The 19,169-nt window shown below is 34.8% G+C and overlaps 1 protein-coding gene across 8 annotated transcripts in view; it reads right to left on the bottom strand.

The window, feature by feature from the left end:
• PDE4D (phosphodiesterase 4D) overlaps positions 1–19,169 on the bottom strand; it is a gene marked incomplete at its 5' end in the record, with an annotated part of 1,035,071 nt that overhangs the window by 6,748 nt on the left and 1,009,154 nt on the right. For 7 of the 8 annotated variants that reach the window (XM_084234300.1, XM_084234299.1, XM_084234301.1 and 4 more), the window contains 5 exons: positions 2,634–2,733; positions 4,002–4,166; positions 4,994–5,092; positions 5,665–5,837; positions 7,219–7,312. In XM_084234300.1, coding sequence (XP_084090426.1) covers positions 2,634–2,733; positions 4,002–4,166; positions 4,994–5,092; positions 5,665–5,837; positions 7,219–7,312 — 631 coding nt within the window. Of the gene's footprint in view, positions 1–2,633; positions 2,734–4,001; positions 4,167–4,993; positions 5,093–5,664; positions 5,838–7,218; positions 7,313–12,226; positions 12,485–19,169 lie in introns of those variants that run through there. The other variant, XM_084234305.1, reaches the window with a different exon arrangement.

The following is a 19,169-nucleotide window of genomic DNA, read 5'->3' as shown; positions in this document are numbered from 1 at the left end:
GCCAATTTTTGATAGATATCTCACAAAGCTGTTTCTTACCAATTTACCAGTTATTAGAGGGGTTGCTTTATGTATGCTGTGAAGTTAAATGTGTTTGTGTTACTGGTTACCAAGCTTCCTCTATATCTTGAATTAAATGCTTGCTGGCATGACCTCTAGTCAAAACTTAACCAAGGCAGTAATTCTCATAAGGCCCCGGGGCTCTGTCCAACCCTGGGATAAGCAATATACCAGCTGATTCATTCTCTCAGGAATAACAAACCTCATCATACTCTACCCTTGAGAAAACATTGGCAGTACATAAGCTGCTCTGGTAACTGTGAACCTCCCTGTGTTACTGAGGTCTTACAGAAAGGAGATCATCACATCACTGACTAACAATATACTTTCAGAAGTTTCAGTTACCTTTTCACCTCAGGCAGATCATCAGTAAAGTGACCTTAAATAGACACCCTTGGCCACTGCCACTGTCTTTATAATTATCCTCTATCTAGCTGTCTCGGTGGCTCTCAGACTTTGGAGGGCATCAGATTTATCTGTGGACTGTGGTCTTGCTAGCTTGAATTGCACACTCTGGGTACCCTGGTATCCACCAGAGTCCTCCAGGGCAAGCCTCCATCCTTTTACTCTTAGAGGTTCCACAAGAAAGAATAAAGGAGTTACTGGCTCTCATTTTCCTAAAAGAAATTTTTGGAATACTTGGAAACAGTGACCTTATTTTCAATTGTTTAAATTTGTTCTCTAATCAACTCTTAATTCTCATGCTAAGTAAAACACACAATAGTATATATGATAGGATGTAAAGAAAACTTGATACAAGTCTGAATTTCTGATGTCACTGATTTAAAGAAAAAATACCTACCTTTCTTAAAGGCAAATATTTCATTAAAATAAAATTTTCATTTATTTTTAAAATGCTATAAAATTAGGAGACATATTTAGATATGCATAAGCATAAAAATAATCAGACCAGGCTAACAAAAAGTGCTAGCATAACTGTACATTGTACCAGACGACCTTCCTGCTTTTCTCAGAAAGGACATAGTCAACCCTAACCACTGACACAAGGCACACTCTTACTACTGCATCTAGTGAATATTAATATTTGTGTTAATATTCAGTAATGCCTTAAAGATTCCTGAAATCACCCCCTTGTAGGTGATTCCTGAAATCACCCCCTTATTTCTCATGAAATAGCTGGAATATAAAATATTATCCTATTTAATCCTGTATAAATAAGTTCATAAGTTAAACTTGTAAAATGTAGTTGACTGGCCACATAGCTCAGGAAATACAAGACTTTCCTAATCCTTCTATACTCAAGTGAGTCACTAAAGTACACTTTGTTACAGGGTCATCCAGAGGTTATTAAGAGACAGAAAAATAGATCTAAATAATGTTAAAGATTTGAATTAAATTTCTAAAAACAAGGCTACATTTAAATTCTCTCTTTAAATCTAACTGCAGCAATATATAGGAAATGAATGGCGAATGCACAGGTACTATGAAGGCTAGATTGCTACAAAGCATAACAAGGCTAGGACCCACAAACTCCTGCCAAAAAACAAAAGGCAGATTCTTATAAAATATAAAAAAAATATTTAAGGCAATTTTTTCATATAAAAGTGGATTTATAACATTAATCCACCTTGATGGAAGGAAATTTCATTATAATAGTACATTAAAATCATTTAGCAATAATTTCAAGTACCAAAAGAATAAAATTTCTGTAAAAGTGAAACCTCTTTGCAATGGCTTAGCTCAAACACTACCTGTGCAGCCTTGTGTCAGATGGTCTACTATCCTTTTTATTTCCAAACCCAGTGATGACTTATTCAATGAAATACTACCAGTGGGAAGAAATTTAACAGTATAAAAATATTAAATAAAAATGAAGTTCCTATTGTTTTCATCAGGAAAATTAAAAAGGAAAGAACACTGGATGGATGAGGTGGTAGAGGGGCCAGGAGTAATTACTGTGTGGGAGATAATTAAATGACAACCTACATAAAATGAGGATGGCTTAGCATTAATTCTGATGTTTTCTTTTTTATTTAAAACTATAGGGGAAATCTAACTAGATACTTCTGCAGACTTACACCTTTGCCCTTATCTGCTAATATGTATCTGGAAATACATTGTTGTAGTACTTCTCTAGAAGTACCAGCATGCATGTTTTTCAAACATCATATATCTCATGGAATTTAACATTGATTTTCAGAACTAAATTACATTAACATATGTTAACATTAAAATGCATATTTTCACATCTTAGAAGGACATTATGGCTCTGGAAACAAGCTCAATTTTATCAAGGTGATGCATGTGTTCTATCTACTATTTTAAGACCATCAAGTCCACTTGTTATTGTATAGGCCATGATGAGGGTTAAGACTTATTCAATATGCAAATGGGAGTAGAGCATCAACCGAAAGCTTACTTGAAATTAAACTGTCAATCCAACATGCAAAGTAAAATTATCAACCACTTATTTTATCTGTTGTGGCAAAATTGCCTTATGGACAGTTAGTTATGCAGCAAAAATGCTCAGAGCAAAGAACTTTCTGATAATATAGCAGACACAAAAAACAAACAAAGAAAAAGTTTCCTCTGTAAAAATAAACCACACTTACTTGTATTGATCAGAAACTGATTTGACACACCAGGATGATCTACATCATGTATTGCACTAGCAAAAATTGCTGCAAGAATCTCCAAATCTGTAAACACAGCCTGGAAAATCATAAATATATATAACATTAGTAATCCATAGTAATATGAATTAAAGGTATAAACAAATAGGAAATTACTTTCTAGAATTTGATGGAAAATCAATGACGCTTCAAACTACATTACTCTATCATAACATGTCAGAAGGGGAATATTGTGGATAATGAGTTACTCATGAACTTTTTAAAATATAATTTTGAAAGAAAATATTTTATCTGATTCTTTCTTAACTCATGGTTAAACCTTTTCCATTGGATATATTTTTAAAAATATATAGAAAAGGATTACTGCAGATTCCTTTCTAAACAAAATAATCACTTATTTAAAAAATATTTTAGATGCTTAAGAATGTTGTGAAAATGTACATAAATTTTTTTTATTTTAAATGTATTTTGCATTAGTCTTCCATTTTGTACAATGCATGCTTTCTCTTTTCAGGTGTAGTCCACACAAAATTCCCATAAAATTAATGACATAAGCTATTCTTTTCTGTCGCTTTAATTCAAACCAGGGCTTTTCAACCTCAACAAAACTCTTTTGGGACAGATAATATTTGTTATGAGAGGCTGTTGTGCATTGTATGATTTTTAACAGAACCCCTGGCCTTTATTCATCAAGATGCTAGGAGCATGTAACCCCCAGCTGTGATAGCCAAAAATGTCTCCACATTGTGCCAATTAGTGTAGGGGTGGAGGGAGAAATCAGTTCAGAACCACTCATTCAAATGATGAGGTATTAAGAAAATTTCATAACGAAAACAATCTGAACTACAAAATAAATTAGCAAGAGAGAATCTTTCCTTCAAACAATTAAGGAAATCAAGTTTCCTTAATAAACATTTAATAGAACAATTTCTTAGGGTTTGGTCAAATGAAAGATGTATTTCTTTCTAATAAAGTCTATAAAAATTTATATGTGTTGACTATATTTTGAAAACCATCTTCCTTTTAACTAGAAAATGCAAAATTAAAAAAAAACCCACAACACTAGGAAAACTGAAAAAGCTAGATGTGCTTTATGGAATGCCTACCAGATAATTTTAAAGAAGCATTACCAGAAACAGATGAAATCCTAACTCTCTGATTAACTTTCACAGGCAAAATTCATCAAAGATTGAACTGTTACATAATTACATTTTTTTCCCCCTATAAATGTAACATACTTCCAAAGAAGCCGATTACTTTCTGGGGTGCACACACCTCAGGCTAAATGTTTATGAGACCTTTATCAGTGGCAAGTTATTGTTCTCAAGTTTTAGAAATCAGATTTACCTCCAAAGCAGGTGTAGATAACAGCACATGTGTAGACTGGACAACATCTGCAGCATGGATGTTGTTGTGGTAGGCCACGTCAGCGTGGTAATGGTCTTCCAGGGTCATAAGGTACGTAATTAAAGTGTCTACTGGAATTTTAAATGTTTTTAATAAATCCCGTTCCTGTAGGAAAGGAAATCCTGTTCACATTTTGTTCTTATATAAAAGATGTCCCATAGTATGTGCTAAAAATATCAAATCTAGAGATGCCTAAGGATAACCAAGAAATGGGACTCTTACAACGCCTAGTGAAGAAAACCTTTGGGAAGATCCAGGGACTTCAGGGACAAAATCAGAGTGTAATAGTTCTGTAGACCAACAGTGCTCTCCCCAAGATGTATGTATGTAAGGTGTCAGGGATGAGCCGCCACTTCTAAAAATATGTGACCCATGATTATCAAGACAGCTCCAGGACCCAAGACACTGGATTATCACACTAATTGAAATGCAACAGTTTTTCTAGGGCTGGAGAGCCAGGGTAGCTATAGCCTCAACATCTCATTTAAATTCTAACCCTGAACTGGAGAGAAAGGATAACAAGAGTGGCAAACTGTTATGGAGGAAAGAGCAATACAGAAACTAGTGATTAAAGGAATTATAATCTAAAATTAATCATCAGAGGGCTAATTTGATTTTTAAAGTTATACTTCCTTCTTATGGGAATCAGGGTCATGAAGATGACTTTTAAACTATGATTTTAATAAATTCCTTCAATTTTCCTAGAGCACCTCTTTTTCTGAAGTGGAAAAGGCTAACACAATTGGTTTATTTGTGTTTTACCCACATTCCAAACTTTTGTATCCTTATTTGTCCATTGGTAAAGGGCAAATAAGAAAAAAATAAAATGAGTGTAAGAGGATGAGTAATAAAGAAGATAGCCCATGTACAATATATAGACTGGGTATTATGCCACCAAACAAAAGAAAGGTGATAGAATCTAGCCCTGTTACCTGAAAAATGGTGTGCATGATAACAGTCAAAGGCCGGTTACCAGACAGCTCTGCTATTCTGAAAACATGAAGACCCCATTTGTTTACATCTTCTAGTTCCTGAGATTAAAGAAAGAAAGAAAAATAAAGCGGAAATAGAACAATGAGCCTGTCTTTTTAAAATTACTCACTTTAGGAAAAGATTGCTTGATTTTAAAAGGACTCATTTTAAAAGTAATGGCAGTGCCATGTAACTAACAAGCAAGATTTGGGCAAATTCACTGGCATGTACTGAAAACGGAATAGCATTGCTCTATCTTAGGCCTTTGACAATACAACATTTACATTCTTTCAATAATAACATCAGAGTATTTCTCCAATAGTTAAAATCTATTCCCAAAACCCTGAACGATTCTAATTCCCCAAAACCAGATTTCTAACTCTTTAAGGTTAACAAAATGTAGATGTAAAAAACAAAGAACACATATACCAAGCCAAACCACCTGTCTAGATCCACATCATCAAAAAAAACCTAAGTACTCTAGAATAAAATTCATAAAATGCTTTCCCATCTTCAAAAAAAAAAAAAATCCACAAAACCTCAGTTAAACTTACTCATTTATTTAAAAGAGAAAGGATTATTAGGAGGTATCACTGCATATTTATGATCACAATCCTTGAAATCATCTTACCTTAGCAAGGACGTCTTCTTGCTCAGTTTTAACCCCAAACCTTGGGATGCTTGAATTAGTCAAACTGGAGCTGTGCATCAGCTTCTTGACCCCACTGATCTGAGACATCGGCCTTTTCTTTTTCTCCTTTTCCTTCTGAGTTGGAGAAGGAATTTCCACTTCATGTTGCTTATCTTAAGAAATTTAGAAAATATTCTACATTTACTATTAAATGTCTGCGTTTAATTTTTTCTATTATAAGATGTATAACTAGATATGTTTTATTTGATCATTACATATTCCCAGAAAACATTTCCTACTGAAAATCCTTTTAGAGAAATTGAGGATTTATAATTTATTGTGAACTTACTACGATACCTTCAAAAACACACCAAAAAAGCAAATAAATCCACTTCAATATAATTAAACTCAAATATACTCAGGGTTACTTATTTGATAGAACTGTCCTAGAAAGTTTTTTTGGTAAGATTTATCATGATAGTACACTTGGAAAAAAGCACAAACACTGGTAATTTCCACTGTTTATCAGCTCCATTGCTATCTGAAATTCACTTAGTGGCTTGAAAACTGTTCCTATTAACTAAGAACTCCAGTTTCAATACCTATTTTGAAATGGTAGTAACTTCATATAATAGAAGTAACAGAGAAAATATCATAGAAATAACAGAGTGTGAATCCAATGCTTATTGAAATGGGTTATACAGTGGGAATACAAATAGCATATTTGAATGACTTAGACTGTTCTGTTATTTAATATTTCCTATAATATAGAGAGGTATGGGTTCCCTTAGATAACACTAAAGTAACAAGGGGAGCACAGAAAATCTCCAATAGTATCTGATAAGTATCATATATACAGAAGCTAACTATTGTTTTCAAATAAAAGGTATAAGATGTCTTAGTATATTTATTCACCATCTCAAGGTAGTGAGTCCTTCTAACTCATCATTACACATAGCATGTGTTTAATAAATGTACTTATTTGATATTAGAGCAGCTTTGTTTTGAAAGTAAATTCAAACTAAGGATTATGTTCAAGTTACTGAATTTCAATACTGAAATTTCTTTCTATGGATGGTCCCATATTCTCAGCTATTATTATCAGCAAGTTTTTCTGTAGCAACTGTATTAAACCTGCCTTACCAGTTTAACAGGCTTGGTGCTCATTAGGAACTATCAACACATTGAGGGCAGGGAGCATTTCTAATTTATCATTAAATAACTAGTGGCTGGCATTTTTCCAGGAATTTTTTGAATGCATGCATAAATCTCTCTACAAAACGTATTTTATAATTTGATACTTTGGAAAAAATGACAACATACAACTTTAATTAAGAGAATTCTTGAAGTCCTGAATTAAGCTAAAAGATAAAAAAATGTACCTTTGTCACCTTAGATTCTAAAGATTAAAGGCTTACCTTATTAATACGAATGAAAACAAAATTCCTAACATAATGGTTTAGTTTCCAAGATGAGTTAGTGTCCTAATCCACCTCCCCAAAACAAACAACTCAAAAGAAAATTTAAAAATTGAATTTAAATTGGTATTCTCACCTAAGAATGTGTTTGATATGTACTCTGACACTTGATTTCCAGACCGACTCATTTCAGAGAGATGGGTGAGCTCCCGATTAAGCATCCTTTTAAACTGAAAAATAAAATATATAAAAGGAAAATTTAAGTGAGATAATATACAGAAAATATGCCCAAGGAAATTTTAGATTGCACTGATAATTTAGATTAGTGTCATCCAACCGAATTTTCCTTGATGATGGAAAAATTCTATAATCTGTGCTGCCCATTACAGTAGTCTCTAGCCACAAGTGGCTACTATACTGGACAACACAGATTTAGAAACTTAAGGACATTAATTAAAAGAAGGGAATAAAAAAATTAAGGTTCATTGTTAGTATTTAGAGAAGAAAAAAACTTATTAGCACATGAAAGTGCTACCACACACAAAAAAACAGCCTATTTTATCAATTAATTTGTCATTAGCTGAAATGAATAAGTGTGCGGGTCAGAGATTAACTAAAATATGGTCTTTCTGAGTGGATCAAGAAGATGTGGTATATATACACAATGGAACACTCTTAAGTAATCAAAAAAGATAAACTCATACCATTTGGGGCAACATGGATGGACCTGGATGGGAATGTTTTAAGCAAAGTCAGAGGGAGAAAGACTAACACCGGATGATTTCACTAATATGTGGCATATAAAGAAATCAGACAAAGGGTTGGATAAAGCCAAACTCAAAATCTAGCCTGTGAAAGCTGACTATAGAACTGAGACATTTAGATGAAGCCAGGAGGGAGGGGCAAACACTAAGTGGGAGGACGCACAATAGCTTTTAGCACTATGGCAACAGCACCAGCAGTAGGTGGGAGGGGAGGCTGGGGGTGTCCTATAAACAATATAAACCACCACTACGTCAACAACAACAAAAATGTGGTCTTTTACCCCAGTGATTTTTGTACTCTTCCAGAATTATAGGGAAATAAAATATGTGAATGGATTTTAAAATTTTCCCAGTAAAGACTGTAAGATTAATTGGTGCTCAGTACCCACAGATTTACCAATGTATCTTTCCCCTAACTTATGAAATATAACAAGATCCATTTTAATGCTTTACTTCATGAACTTATGATCTATGTTACTGGCCACAGTACCTATTTTATCCAAAGAAACACTGATTCACTGAAAACCTACCACTACCACATGATATTACCAAAATCCAGAGTTCTCAAAGAAGTTATATTTTTCATTCATTAACTGCTTCTTAATATGTTTTCCTTGAAATCCCAAACTAGCCTTCTAATATACCTTAATATTTCTTGTAACATAGGGAAGTAATACGTCTCCACATAGAATAACTGATATTAGACATTTGATTTACTATAATATTTAGTAGCTTTAAAAATTTTTAATTTCATAAAATATTCTCATTTCAGTCTGGGAGAGAGTAGTGTGTTTATCATTTAGAAATGTTTGAAAAATTAATTCTAATGCAGCATATAATTAGTTTATTAAAATTAAAAAAATTCTTGTTTTTCTGCATAATTCAACTTAGGTTATTCTAACTAAATATAAATTAACTTTATTATCATTTCCCAAATTAACTTTATTAACTATCCAGATTAGGTATAAGACTTCATCACCACAAAATACTGACTAAGAACAGTAAAAAAATTTCAATACTATGTTGGATACAAAACTTGTATCTAATGGTGTATTGAAATATATTGAAGTAAGCAGTTTCCTGTAGCCAAAACTGAAATACTGGTTAAAATAAAAACAGAGTCTTTAGTTATTAGCTTACAGATCAAGATAGTTTATTCCCCCAACACAAAAACACACAGTTCACTTTCTTTGTGCTTTATTAATAGTGTTTCTTTGTGTTTTATTAATAATGTTTTATTAATAATGTCTCTGATTAAAAATACATTTATAATATGGAAAATGTATAAATATAGAAAAAAGTTAGAAATCAAAATTATTCCCACTACTCAGGGAGAACCATAATTAATCAGCTATATTTCCTTCTATGACATTTTTTACATTTGTATATATTTTTTAAATTGGCATGCTACAAGATAAAAAATATGGGATATGACTTGTTTTTCACTCAGCATTATATATTATTATGGTTCACTAGGAAAAATAAAATTTGAAACCTAAGAATATTCACAAATACATATACATCAGAGTTCAAAAGACTTTATGTTCATCTTTTATTAAGTTTTATTTTCTGGAGTTAAAGAACATCAGCTAGTTAAATGAGTGAGCAGAAAGTATTCTACATTTAGCCTAGCACACAGTGGGTGTTCAACATTATTTGAGTTTTCTATCTCCCAGTTCCTGGGGTTTTAATAGTGATAGGTGATATTTATCATTGTAGAAAAAACAGGTGCACTATATGACAATAGTTAATGTGCATAAAAATACATATCTAAATATTTAGCTCCCCTACTCCCCTATTATAAATGGTCACCATTTTAAGAAACTATAATGATAATATCTTGCATATGCTCTAAAGGTAAATCAGTCCTTTCTTAACTGAAATGTACTCTTTAAAAAAATTACTTTTTAGTCAAAACATTAAAAAATGAGAGTTGGCTAGGCATTTTGAACATATATTTCATGGTATATCTCTTTGACCTGAAATTGTTTAGGCTATGAACTAAGTGTTACTGTTCAGAACTGCTTGAGAAAGTCTTTTTTATCAGATGGGGTAGCAGGCAACGCTTTAGCCACTCCTACCTTCTTGACAGCCTAGAAAGAAGCCTTGAATTTGGAGGGCAGGGGTACAATTATTAAAGTTGAAAGAGGGATCCAGTTTTTCCTCACAGCTACCTTCTAATTTATAAGCATTCTGGAATGAAGAATATGTTACCATACACTCATGTAGAAAAACTGCACGATACCTGTGGGCTAAGCAACACAAACTGCTGGATTTCTCTGGAAGGATATGAAAAATAAAGTGTAATTTTTCTTGTAGCTTGTTTATATAATTCAGCAAAACAGCTATAGTTAAGGGCAAAAATGCCAGTGCAATGACTTTTTTTTTTAAAAAGGTTGACAAATGAATTCTATTGATAATGCTTGCACCATGTACAAATATTGCCAGACTCTTCTTCTGCCTTTGTTCAAAACCTCAAGTATGGGGTGGAGAAACCCTGATAGCACACCTATCTGTCTACATGGCTCGTGATGTAATCCAAGGAACTCAACATTTTCTTTTAACAGAATTAGAAGAGACAATATTTTAAGCAATCTTCTCTCTTCTCAAGGGAAAAGGTAAGGAAGATTTCTGAAAGACAATTTTCATAGTCAATTAAATCATAACATGAGGGTATTTTTAAAAAAATAATTAAAATTTCCTTTTTTCTTTATATTATTGATATAAAACTTTCAGTCCAGGGAAGCTAACCCTGGACTTAAGTGCTTTCATAACGGGTACCTGATCTAAAAATTTGGCTTTGGAGTGCATAGATGGATAAATTAAAGAACAGTAAATTAAGCCATTCAACTATCATTTTTAAATGGATGTGGAAATTTCTCCTTTTAAGATAACTACATATCATTAATTAGGATAATGATATAAAATTACCATGAAGGAAAAATGATTAGAAAAGGTAACAAAATGTATCTTTCCTAGAACACTGTTACAGTTCTTAATGTACAGAGCTAGAAGAAATAATACATAGAACTGGCTTTCAAAAGAATTGGTTGCAAAATATAGAACAATTTAATTGAGCATTTAGATATTTTCAAAAGTGACCTCTACATAGTTTCCATTGAAGGGTTATTCTGATTGGTTTTTTGGCCTAAATCATCTGAAATAATGCATAGAATCATTGCTGCAACAAAGAAAAAAAGAGCAAGAATTCTAAGAGAATGTTTTCAAATCCTTTGTTCTCATTATGCATCAGAATGTCTATGTACTGCATTTAAAGCATGAAGGAAAGTGAAAATGCAGCTGATATGAATACTGTATTGGTTTTTTTTAAACTCCAGTTTTCCAATTTCTGTTTTACATTTAAGACTGTTTAGGAAACAAAATTAAATAACAAAATCAAAATATTCTATAATTTAATCTCTGTACTTGTGCATTCATGTCAATACACTACTAGGTACATTATATAGTTTCCTAATATATAATTAGGAAGGTGGTAAGGTCAAGCTTAAATGCTTATTCCTCTCCCCCCCCAATATTCTGCTAAAAATCATTTGAATATGCTGCACTATGATATACTATGTTTGGTAGATATCAGCATTAAAAGATAAAATAATTACTGCCTTAGCTATATAAGAATAATTTCTTTAAAATGTATGATAAATCTAAATGTATTTATATTTGCTCTTCTTAAAGATCTTTTGCAGTATTAAAAACAAAGCTGTCCAGCAAAAATTTTCTTTTAAAAGTGCATTTAGATTCTAATACTTTCATAATTACAATGCAAATACGAAACTCTTCAAATGAGTTATCTAAAACCTAAGAGATGAATTCTAGGGAAGCTATGGATTTTACAGGTAGAAAATAAAGTTTTCATTTTAATAATGTATCATTTAAAAAGTCAAGTAATGCCATTTATAATGCTATCTAGAGCTTTACATCCCAAGGTAAAAAACGCATACTCCCCATCAGGTTACAGTAGTACAGATTTTTAGAAAGAGCCACAAATCAATTTTTATAAACTTTAAGTAATACGACACCAACTAGAAGCCATACACCAGCATAAGTACTTTGGTGCAATAATTTATTTCCAGTGAATTTATTTAATTTCCTTGACATTTAAAAGTACAGCTCAAATCTATTTCATATGACAAAAGAACCACAGTATACAGATATCTATTTTGACATGCAAACTATATTAATAAAAGTCACACAATTTCTCCCTAACTTGACCATTAAAATACACACGACTTTTACTTGTCTCGTTCATGGCTGAAAAATAAAAGATAGCTTAGAAAGCTTAACTCCATTGCAGTTTACTAAAACTATCAGTTATGTAATCAGAGTACTCTGGAGTTTTCAAAGGTTAAAAAAAATTCTTACCTTTATGTAGCCCCAAGACACTGACAGTAGATAGTTTGCTTCAGGCATTTTTGAACAATATACCGAGGCAATAAGTTCTAAATAATATGTATCTTCAAAACCTTGATACTTTCAATCTCCACAAGCCACGGGGTGTGTAGGTTTTTAAAGAATTTTGGTAATTAAGTATATATAAGAAAGCCTCTCATTAGATCCCATCCAGTCGTTTTCCCACTTAATACATGCCATTTGTGAAACTCCAGAATGGAAAAGAATTCAACAACTATTCGGAATAAAGAAAATGCATGTGATAAAGAAATATCTAAAGATCTAAGGGTCTGCATCTTTCTCTCCCTGAGCTCCAGGGCTTAATGAATAATGTATGTCAAGATGCTTAGCTGCAAGAAAGACTAGTTCTGTCAAAAGCTACCAAATAAGGAACTGCAGGGAAGCAGGGAAGAGTGACAAGAACCCCCTCCCATAAAAACCCAACTCTGCGCCAATCACACTCCATCCCCGGGTCTATCAGGGATGGGGGTGTGTACTCAGGGCAGGAGGCCTCGTGATTGGCTGGCAAGGGCGATCCTCTGGGGAGGAGGTTTTCCTCCTCACCTCTGGTAAACGCCATTTAATAATGGTATTCCTAAACTGAGGCTGCTGAAGGAAAAGATGAATGGGGTTTCCCCCTCTGGCAGTGATGAATAACGACCATAAAACTCTTCAAAATTCATAGCTCATTCTTGTGGAAGGTTTGCCAATCCTTTTGGAGTCATTTCTCTGAATTTTAATATTCCCTGACTTCTCTTCAAAATAATAGCTGCTCTGAAAATGGAAATTAGACATTTTAATTGCCGCCCTCGCTCAAATCCAAAACAGGTGACTTTCCCAGTGACACAGATAGAACCAAAGTTCCTCCTCCATCAACACAAAAGCACAGTGTGGCTATGAAACACAACTAATGTCCACAATTCACAAATGAAAGAGATGTATGCGCTCACCTGTGAGGCAAGGCTGCTCTCAGCTTCTTTGTTTCTATTGTTAAAAATGGCTGAGCTTTATAACTTTAAATTCTAAGGGAAGGAATGATTTATTACAAATGTGAGAGAGAAAAAAAGAAACCTGAAAGCTAAGGTACTGTGTCTGGTTACAGAACTCAGGGTTCTGTATACAGATTTCAGGACATATATTTTAAATATTTTTACGACTGTACGAAGTTAAGAAAGATCTTCGAGCTCAGAATAGAGAGCTCAAGAGCCATCAGGCCATTAACCAGGAGAGTTAAATAGAAAATCTAAATTCTTTAGAGAAAAACTATCTTTCCTATTTGATTTGGAATGGTGTTATTCTGTAACTTTTATACTAAGGAGTTTCTGTGGATAGGAAATGAAGGAAATCTAACTTTCACTCTATGTAGCAAAAAAAATGTGTCTATTCTACCTAATCTCCATTCTCAGAGCTTCAACTGTCTGCAGGTCTGACTTGCTGTCATGGTTACTTCTCTCTCAGCATTAGGTTTGTCTTGGTAGGTGGAAATAGCCATGTAAAACTGGACCTCTGAGTTTTCCTTTGCTGCCAAAGTTCTCAGCTGCAATTCACATCTATTGTGTTCATTTCCTAAATTCCTCTTAATCCAGTAAAAAGAAAGAACTTGCACCCCTAACACTAAACTGCCTTCCAGAATACTAATGTTCTCTTTTTTGCTAACCTTTCATTCTTCCTAACATCTCTGAAGTGTCCAATACAACGCTCTCCAATTCTCTTTCAATTTCTAGCACCACAAACTTTTCCCTCCTTCTATTCATCCTCTAATTTGAGATTTCCACAAAGCCCATACTCTTCAATGACTGCCTTTAACCTGAACTTCAATACATTCCAAATGACTATATCTTTTTTTTTTTGGTGGGACCCTCGCCGGCTGCCGGGGAACAAACGGGTGTTGCAGAGGCTGTGGGTAGCCTCGCAGCCCAGCACTCAACCACTGCGCCACCAGGGGAGGCCCAAAGTTGTGCTTATCTTAACTCGGTCCATTTTTAGCCAGCAGGTCCCTTTTCCAGCATTCCTGACTGAAATCTGTGACTCTTCTTCACCATTCAATGGGTGTTTCATGGGAGTCAATCACTGTCAGGGGTTTTATCTAACCCTACCCCTAAATCATCTACCTGAATCCTTGAGTAACCCCCCGACACGTATGTCTCTACTTCCCTCTTTACTCAACCGTTACTTAGGTCTAACTCTTAGGAAATGCCTTTTCCTTTAATCTGTTCCTTTCTATTCCTACTCCCATCACCTAAATCTAAAAACTTAATGGCTGAGAGCCATGGAAAGTACCTCAATATCACCTCCTTCAATCCCTTCATTTCCATAAAGTGAAATCTAGAAAGGGAAAATAATTTCCCCAAATTCTCCCAAGTACTAAGAACATGAATTCCTAATTTAAATCCTCTAGGGCATAATCCTCAACAAATCATCTCACTTCTTCAGTGTGTCGGTTTTCCTCACCTATACACTTGTTTAGAATGAAAACTGGTCTCCAAAGATGCCTTCTAATGAGGCACACGACACTATACATGCAGCTCTGCTGGGATCTGTAACCAACAAGCGATGCTGTGTGACTGTGGAGGCCGTCCTAGGAAGTTCTGCAGCTTTCACTTGGGTCCCTTAAATTTACTCTGGGGATGGCTGAACCACTATGGAAGAAAGTTGGATTATCTGGAACTGCCATGTTATTAGAAAGCTCAAGCTAACTTCATGAAGAGGCTTTAGGGATCATGACTAGCAGTGGGGGTAGGAGTGCAGTGATCACCTGGTGTGTCTCCAGTTATGGCAGGCATCCCAGCCTGGAGTCATATCTGAGAGCGAAGAAGCCATCTTAGACCTCCAGCAGTCTTTAGATGATGGCAGTCCCAGTCATGAGCTGACTGCAACCATATGAGGGACTGAAACCAAGTGAGAAAGGTCTAACAAAGGCCAGCTAAACCACAAAACAATGAGAAGTAACAATGAATTGATATTTTAAGCTACTAACTGGGAGGTGATTTGTTGATGCAATACATAATCAGAATAATTAGGAGGCTTAAGTGAAATGATATATGCAAACCACTTAAAACCACCTCTGGTACATACTAAGTATAAATAAGTATTAGGTGATGATGATAATTATAACAGTCCATTATAGTACCTACATCTTTTAACTACCAGGCTGCTTCTTTTTTTTTTTTCCTTTTAAACATACCATGTTTTCTTTAAATCACATCACAATCACTCCATTTCAGTCTCAAAACCCTGTAAATGCTTTTTAGTACATCTTCTTTGGCTTTTCTTGTTCTAATCCATACTGATCTCCACTGTCTGGACAATTTCCTCAAATCCACCTCAGCCTGTCACTGCAAAGCTTGTAATTGACAATGTGACTTCACCTGCCCTGTCACATTCAAATTCCTCTGTGAGCTCCAACTGCCATTATCTGACCCTTACCCCCAACTCCAAGCCCATCTTCAGCTGCTCCTTACACCACTACTTTCTTCCTAAGAGGCTAGTATTCTTCCTACCCCTACAACACGGTAGACAGTCCCAATTCTCTTTCCTTATTTAATTCACTGCCTAAAATGCCCTCCATCTTCTTCTCCATATACTTTAAGCTGATCTTTCAGATAAATGATTATACTACTATATAAAAAAATTATGAAGTAGTCAAAAACTTAGATTTTACTATCCATTACTAGTTGGGTAATCCTAAGAAAGTTATTGAAATGTTCCATGTTTCACTTTTACTCTTCTGGAAAATGAGGATAATAATCAACCTTACAGGTAGTTGTGAGGATTAGTTAGTACTTACATGTAAACACTTAAAACGGTAGTGCACATATGTGTTTATTCTGGTTCCTCTGATATGGAGAATCACTATGAATATGATAGCAATGTGGATATGAACTCAGGAGTGCTGAGATGATCTTTTTCTAAAATGGTGAATGACTCTTGGAGAGGTTTCAATTGCAGTAAAGTGTAATGCTCCCCTATATAGACTGTGGCTGTCTCACTGAACAAATTTAGTATGGACTAAAATCATATAAAAATATTTAACCTTATATATAAAAGGTAGTTGTGCTGTAGGCTCAGATAATCCTTAATGAGCTTTTTATCTACTTGTACAGCTGCTGTGACTTTTGGAAGTCTTGTGGGACAGAGAGTAGCTCTCCCCTCGGGAAGCATTAGCCCATACTTCCAGGACACCCAGCCTCCCTGGGCCCTGCCCGGGGAAATGCCAAGAGTATTTTTCAGGTGTCCTGAAATTCCATGAATGTTCCCAATGTTGAGAAACACTGTTCCACTTGTTCAACTGCCTTGAACTTTGCTTTCTCAACCAGGGTAGGGGAGCATTAAGGCAATTTGTTCTCTGTATTTCACAAAGGGAATAAACCATAGGCAGATGATGGATACAGACAAAGCATTAGTATTTTTACATTGCCTGTAGGTGACTGGTAAGGACATGGGGTTTCATCCTCAGCAAAACCATCTAACAACATTTAAAATAAATTACATTTGGCAGAATAATAGATCATGTCTTTTTAAATTATGCATAAACACATGTTTTTCTTCCTTTTAATGTCACTGCTACTCTTCCCCTGCTGGATCTGGAATGGTGCCATTTTATTGAGCAAGTGCTGTGTGTCAGGCCCTCTGCTAGGGGCTAGACTTGATTCAACAGTAAATCCCTAATCTACAGCTGTTAGGGGGATGATAATGATGATAGTGATGATATCAAGTTTTAAAATGATAATTTGCATCTTTTAGAGAATAAGAAATCTTTTTTTGAAGGTCTGTGCCAAATTTATTTCATTTTCCCTATTATGAGGGACAGAGTATAAGTCTCTTCTTATTGCCACAGTAATAGCGAACCCAAACAAGACATTTGGAAGGGGCCAGAGAGATGCAATTCTTATAGTCACACCTGGCTTTTGACAACTTTAATCAGGAAATTGTAAGTACATTACTAAGTAAGCACCTATTATGCACTAAGAGCTTATATATCTTGAATCTTGCAACATCCTGATAAGACAGATGTCCCTTATTTTAAGGCAAAAAAGCAGACACTAAAAAATATTCAATATTTTGTCTCACACATCTCAGGGCTACAAACCCCCTTGAAGGTTTTGCTCTTCATGGTGTATAAATCACTTGTCACAGGATTATTGATAGCTTAAAGCAAATGATATGAATAAACGGTATGAAGTTAGGAGTGAACCATTTATCCCTAATCTTTGAGAGTCTTGAATTAAAGACTATCAATGTGGTCAGATGTCTGGACAAGGTGGAACTACCAAACTAGCACAATTGGGAAGCTGAAGTCCACAGACAGGCAGTCCCTCCTGATCAAGAGACTGACTGTGTGCTTCCTGTGCTACACGAACAAGACACAGATGCCCTTGCTTACAGGTGGCACTCAGTTCCTGACTGGCAAGCCACTGTTCTCAGATCCCAAATGATGCTACATATGTCTACGTGCATATGCACATTATAGCAGAAAAAATATAATTTCCTTTAGTATTCTTTTATTTTTCTGCCTTTTCCTAATAATATTTTTATTCTTCATTTTCTCAGTCCTGACCTAAAAAAATATCCAAGGCAATCAACAATCTTTCTGGACTATTTTAGGAAATTTTAGTATATTTAAAATTTGCTGATGGAGTTGGGTCTTTTATATATTAACACATGCTGGGATCACTGACTTTGCAGTAGAGGTCAGAGATAAGACATATTTTTGAATAGGCAAAAAGGAAAACAAAGCAAACTAAGAAGAAATGGCGCCCAGAAGGTAGTGATTAACCCAAGGTCACAAAGTCAAGCATCAAAGCCAAGATTTGAACCCAGGCTTTCTGGTTTCAGAGTACTTTAAATTGCAAATAAAATAAATTCAGGCAATGATCTGCATTTAGCCTACAGTCTATAAAGAATAGGTCCATTTATATAATAAATTTTAAGTTGTACATCCTATCACTCAGTTTGAAATGTTTAAGAAATACCATTTACTCTTTGCGTATTCTTTGCATAGTATTGTATAGCATATGCAATGGAACATAGACAGTTTGTTCAATAAATGGTGCTGAGAAAACTGGACCTCCACATGCAAAAAAATGAAACTAGGCCACTTCCTCTCACCTTGCACAAAAATCAACTCAAAATGGATAAAAGAACTGGACATAAGACCTGAAACCACAAAATATATAGAAGAAAATATAGGTAAAACACTACAGTAAGACATACATCTCAGAAACATCGTTAAAGACTCATCACCCAAAGCAGTGATAGTGAAGGCAAAGATAAACACCTGGGATTACATCAAACCGAAAAGCTTTTGTACAGCCAAAGAGACATTAACCAAAAACAGACAGACACCCCACTGATTGGGAAAAAATCTTTGCACTCCATTCAACCGATAAGGGACTGATCACAAAGACATACAAAGAACTCACACTGCTCAACAAAAACAAAATAAACAATCCAGTCAAGAAGTGGGCAGAAGAACTCAAAAGACATTTCTCCAAAGAGGAAATGCAAATGGCCAACGGGCATATAAAAAGTTCAACATCCCTTATAATCAGGGAAATGCAAATCAAAACCACACTGAGATACCACCTTACACCAGCGAGAATGGCACATATCAAAAAAAAACAAGCAACAACAAATGTTGGCGAGAATGCGGTGAAAAAGGAACTCTCCTATATTGCTGGTGGGAGTGCAAACTGGTCCAACCACTGTGGAAAGCTGTCTGGAGCTTCCTCAGTCTACTAAAAATAGAGCTACCATACGATCCAATCTGGCAATTCCACTCCTAGGGATCTACCCAAAGGACACAAAAACAGCGATTGAAAAGAGCACCTGTACCACTATGTTTACTGCAGCACTATTTACCATAGGTAAAGCCTGGAAACAGCCTAAATGCCCAAAAATAGATGACTGGATCAAG

This window comes from Talpa europaea, assembly GCF_964194135.1.
Source record: "Talpa europaea genome assembly, chromosome: 5".
Classification (NCBI taxonomy): domain Eukaryota; kingdom Metazoa; phylum Chordata; class Mammalia; order Eulipotyphla; family Talpidae; genus Talpa; species Talpa europaea.
Note: the sequence above shows the minus strand (reverse complement) of the source record. Positions and strands in the feature narration are given on the sequence as shown.